Source organism: Rhagoletis pomonella, unplaced genomic scaffold, assembly GCF_013731165.1.
Source record: "Rhagoletis pomonella isolate Grant_MI unplaced genomic scaffold, Rhpom_1.0 Rhpom_scaffold_00093, whole genome shotgun sequence".
NCBI lineage: Eukaryota > Metazoa > Arthropoda > Insecta > Diptera > Tephritidae > Rhagoletis > Rhagoletis pomonella.
In genome coordinates, this window is record NW_023458647.1 from 15,884 (window position 1) to 20,423 (window position 4,540).

At 35.8% G+C, this 4,540-nt stretch overlaps 1 protein-coding gene across 1 annotated transcript; it reads right to left on the reverse strand.

The window, feature by feature from the left end:
- Positions 1-921: 921 nt before the first annotated feature.
- Positions 922-1,712, reverse strand: LOC118749945 (serine/threonine-protein kinase pakD-like; the record flags this gene model as incomplete). The annotated part of the gene is given in 2 exon segments (XM_036484700.1): positions 922-931; positions 1,024-1,712. Coding segments are annotated over 2 exon segments (699 nt in total), but the record flags the coding sequence as incomplete, so codon positions are not given.
- Between the last annotated feature and the right edge of the window lie 2,828 nt (positions 1,713-4,540).

Here is a 4,540-nt window from a genome sequence, read left to right on the forward strand (position 1 = left end):
AATCGAAGGCAGTAAATTATCCAGTGCAATCTCAAGTGTGGGGTGCAAGGGATCTTCAGGGAGGGATAAGGCAGAGATTCGACTGAGACCAATACCCATTGAATTATCAACAAAAACTAAGTCCAACAACTTATTTTTAGAGTTTACTACATTATTGATCTGAACAAGAGGCAGATCTATAAGAGAGCCAACAAAATCGTGCTGGGTGACAGGAGTCAAAAAGTTTAAATCATCGTTATTAATCCAACTGACGAAAGGCAGATTGAAGTCGCCAAGAACCACTAGGCGATCATTATCACGCAAACGTGAGTGCAGATTGTGGATAGCTGCAGAATGGCAATCATAAACTTGCATATCCGACCGAGGCGGTATATACGAACAAGAAACATATAAGTAGAAATTGGGGAACGAGAGCTTTATGGCTAAAAATTCAAAGTCAAGTGTGTTGTCATAGGTCAACAACTCAGTAGAAATACTGGACGACACAGCGATGAGGACACCACCTGCTCTGGACTGACGATCACACCGAAAAACGACATAGTCATTTGAAAATATTTCCGAACTAAAATTATCTGGTTTTAGCCAGGTTTCAGTAAACGCAATCACTTGCGCTGTAAAATCAAAACTATTTAGATAGAAGGCATTCAGTTTAGAACGTAAACCACGAACATTCTGATAATGAATAGTTACTATTGAATCGTAATGATCGGGTTGGTACTCAAGTTTTTTGAACCTGTACGTATGGGAGGCTCATCTTTCGATTTTGTGGTGAACAAATGTACCACCGAGTGTATAGGCCAAACAGATTTTTCAAGAACCGTAGCAAAATACTCGTCCGGAACTGATATTTTAAATGATGAAAAATCCCTCTCATACTTAAAAACAAACTTATGTACGCTAATATTAATACAACTTGTAAGACTAAGCTGAACTAAAATATAATTAATAATATCAGCCTGCGTTAAAGTTGGATGCAACCGCGATACAAAAATTGCACGGCGAGGCGGCACGGCGGTCACCAACCTAGGACCGACCGGATTCAAATCAACAGCACCAGAAAAACCAGCAACATCATCATTGCTAACAGCATTGTTAACAGCATCAGTGCTATTACCATTCGCATTATTTACAGGTGTATATATATTGTTTTGTTCAATAACAGCCGTATTATCAGTATTATCAGCAGCAACAGATGGGGTGGCCACGCGACTAACGTAGGATATGTTATTTACGTTATTAGACGCCACGACTGCAGGTACAGAGGTAACAGAGTTGGTCGATGTGACACTGTTAGCTACAGCAGCGTTAGCTATGCTATATATTGGTGTATTCAAGATAGCATTATTAATATTAGTAGAGCTAACAACACTTTTAGCAACCGACACCTTTTCAGCCGACACAACCGTACACATAGCATTGTTGTTGCTCAACTCCTCAATACGTTGGTTTAACTCAGTGTAATGTTCAACGGCAACAGATGCTTTAGCAGAGTTTTGCTGGGCTGTAGGAATATCTTTCTTAGCGTTTTTATTGTTTTTATTTCTTCCTTTGATTTCTTTATTTTTATTTTCTTTATTTTTGCTAACACTCAAACTCAGTTCTTTGACCTCTGATGTTAGCGAGGCAAGTGCACTAGCAACCCCTTCATCACAGATTTTTGTGAGACACTGTAGCTGAGAGCGCATAAGTTCTAATTCGCCCAGAAACCTGTTCTTGTCGGCTTGCAAAGAGTGTATAACTGCCACCGCACTTGCTTGCTCTGTACGCAGACTCTTCAATTCGGCAAGAATGGAAGAATCGGACCACTATAACATATAGCTCCCATACAACTGATTGTTCAGATATAAGATTTTTCGTTATAACTCCTCCATTTATGCAGCTAGGAGCATGAAATTTTGCAATACTTCCACCCATTATCAACAGAAAACTTGTGAAAATTACAAAGATCGGGTCACTATAACCTATAGCTCTCATACAACTGATTGTTCAGATATAAGATTTTTCGTTATAACTCCCCCATTTAAGTAGCTAGACACATGAAATTTTGCACTGTTGTCACTTATTATCAAAAGAATACTTTCAGTGAAAATGGCGAAGATCGGGTCGCTACAACCTATATCCACCATACAACTGATTGTTCTGATATGAGATTTTTTGCCATAACTTCTTCATTTATGCAGCTAGGAACAGAGAAATTCGCACTCAATATTAACAGAATACTTACAGTGAAAATAACAAAGATCGGGTCTCTTTTACTTATAGCTCCCATACAACTGATTGTTCAGATATGCGATTTTTTGTTATAACTAATCCATCTATGCAGATATGGGGTTTTACTGTAAAACTCCTTTATTTGGACAGCTAAAACCGATAAATTTCGTAAGCTATTTTTTAAATAGTAATACAAAGTCTACTGTGAAAATCGTCCAAATCTATGCTGTATAATCTTAATCTCTTATACCACTGATTGTTCGGATACCAGTTTTTGTGATATATGTATCTCCTTTATGTAGGAAGCTAAACCCATTAAATTGTGTCACACAGCAGTGAAAATCACTTAGATTGGTGTTATATAAGGTATATCTTCCATACCTCTGATTGTTTAGATATGATTTTTTATATATGTATCTCCTCTATCTATGCCTGCTGTGAATATATAAATTTATTCAACTGTAATCTGTTAAAGTAAAATTTTCAGATGCTCATGAAAGGCATGAAGTCTTCGGCATAGCCGAAGACAGCGCTGCTCTTACTTGTTTTAACATAAGAATCAACATTAACGTTTACATTAGCACGTATTTATATGTATACATAACAATTGTTTTGCGCAGTATTCCGTAAAAATTAACGGCAGATGGCGCTCTTATTTGTGATTTGCTGGTGAGCAGCGCTGTTATGTGGGCATGTACACATGTTAGATTCTATAGGCTTTTTAAAGTCTTGCAGTTCCATTTTTAAAAAGTATTTAAACGTGAGAAGCCCACCCAGAACCTATAACCAAAATTTCAAAAAATTCGGTACAGCCGATCTCGTGCTTTGCGAACAGAAAAAAACGGCTTTCAAAATATATATTAGTATAGATATAATATTAATACAGTTGTTTCATTTCACTGATAGTAGTTGTACTTAAACCTAACTATATACAATTATATATCAAATTAAATGTATTTTTATGCTCTTTCTGATACACGATATCTTTTTGTATAGTTATTTACGTATTTTTTACTACACAAACATACAATTTTATTTTTTAGTATTGAATGCGGGAGACCATATCGTCATCTGAAATGCAAAACAACAAACGTAACAAACATCGTCGCTGAAATACAACAAGTCGTAACTAGTAAAAAATTCAAAATTCAGTTTTTGATTGGTATGATGGATTTCATAATTTTGTGGAAAAAAAATACTAGTCACGACTTTTTCCATTTCAGTTACGATGTTGTTAGGCCTTTTTGCATTTCAGGTGACGATATATATATTAATATTTTATGCTAAAATCTTCCTTTCACCTATTTCATATAAAATTATAAATTCGAAGAGATTCATTTTCTCTATTTCTTGCAGAAGGCTGCCAGCATCAGCAACTCCAAACGACATTGGGAAGAGTTTAACATCAAGATAAGTTGCCTTAAAAATTCAAATAAATACGCCGGAGGAGTCCACATAATACGCCTGTAATAATTAAGATATGTGCTTTTGAACATATGATTCATGCTAAAAAATTTATGTCTACAATTTTCACATCGTTGTCAAATAGTCAGGCGTATAAACGTGCGTTTTGAAAGCATCTGTCGTCTGCAATTGGTACAAAGTCGTAGCGGCATCATATAAATACTTTATAAACGAAAAGAGGTCTAGTCACTGATATTTAGTTACTTTTACTGCCGAAATAGATTTTCTTAAGTGTGCCATCGCGATGGCTGCACCAGCAGCCTGTACGCGCTTTTCCGACAATTATGAAATTAAGGAGGAACTTGGCAAGTAAGTAAACAAGATATATACAAGATTTATATAAGTAGTAAGTTTTTTTTTAATAGAAATTATTTATTTAATAATGATAATGGATTGGCCCCATGCATAAAAAGTGAGCTTAAGCCCCGACTCGATTTTCAGTACAAATTCTTGAGCTTGAGCTCACTCCATCAGTCCGAAAATTTAGTCTGAGCTTAAGCTCACCTTTTATGCATTAGGCTCAATATTTTAGTGTTTGGCCGAGCTTCTCCTCCGATTACTTGTTTACTTGTATGAATTTCCAACACAACATCCATTGGCTATATCTAGTTGCTGATATAAGACTACAGACTTGGGGCCGTAAGCAATGATTATTTTCTAAATCTCCATTCAAAAATACTACTGAAAGGAGAGCACCAACATAATACTTGTTACTCGGACTACCTTTACTTGCTTAAGTTAAGAAAATAAGTGATTTTTTTAGTTTTATTTTTTTGCTTTGCTGAATTTAAAATAATAGCACCGGCACACAAAAAAAAATTTTTGTTCTGTACACCGGACGCCACCTACCTACGGGCATGTTTTT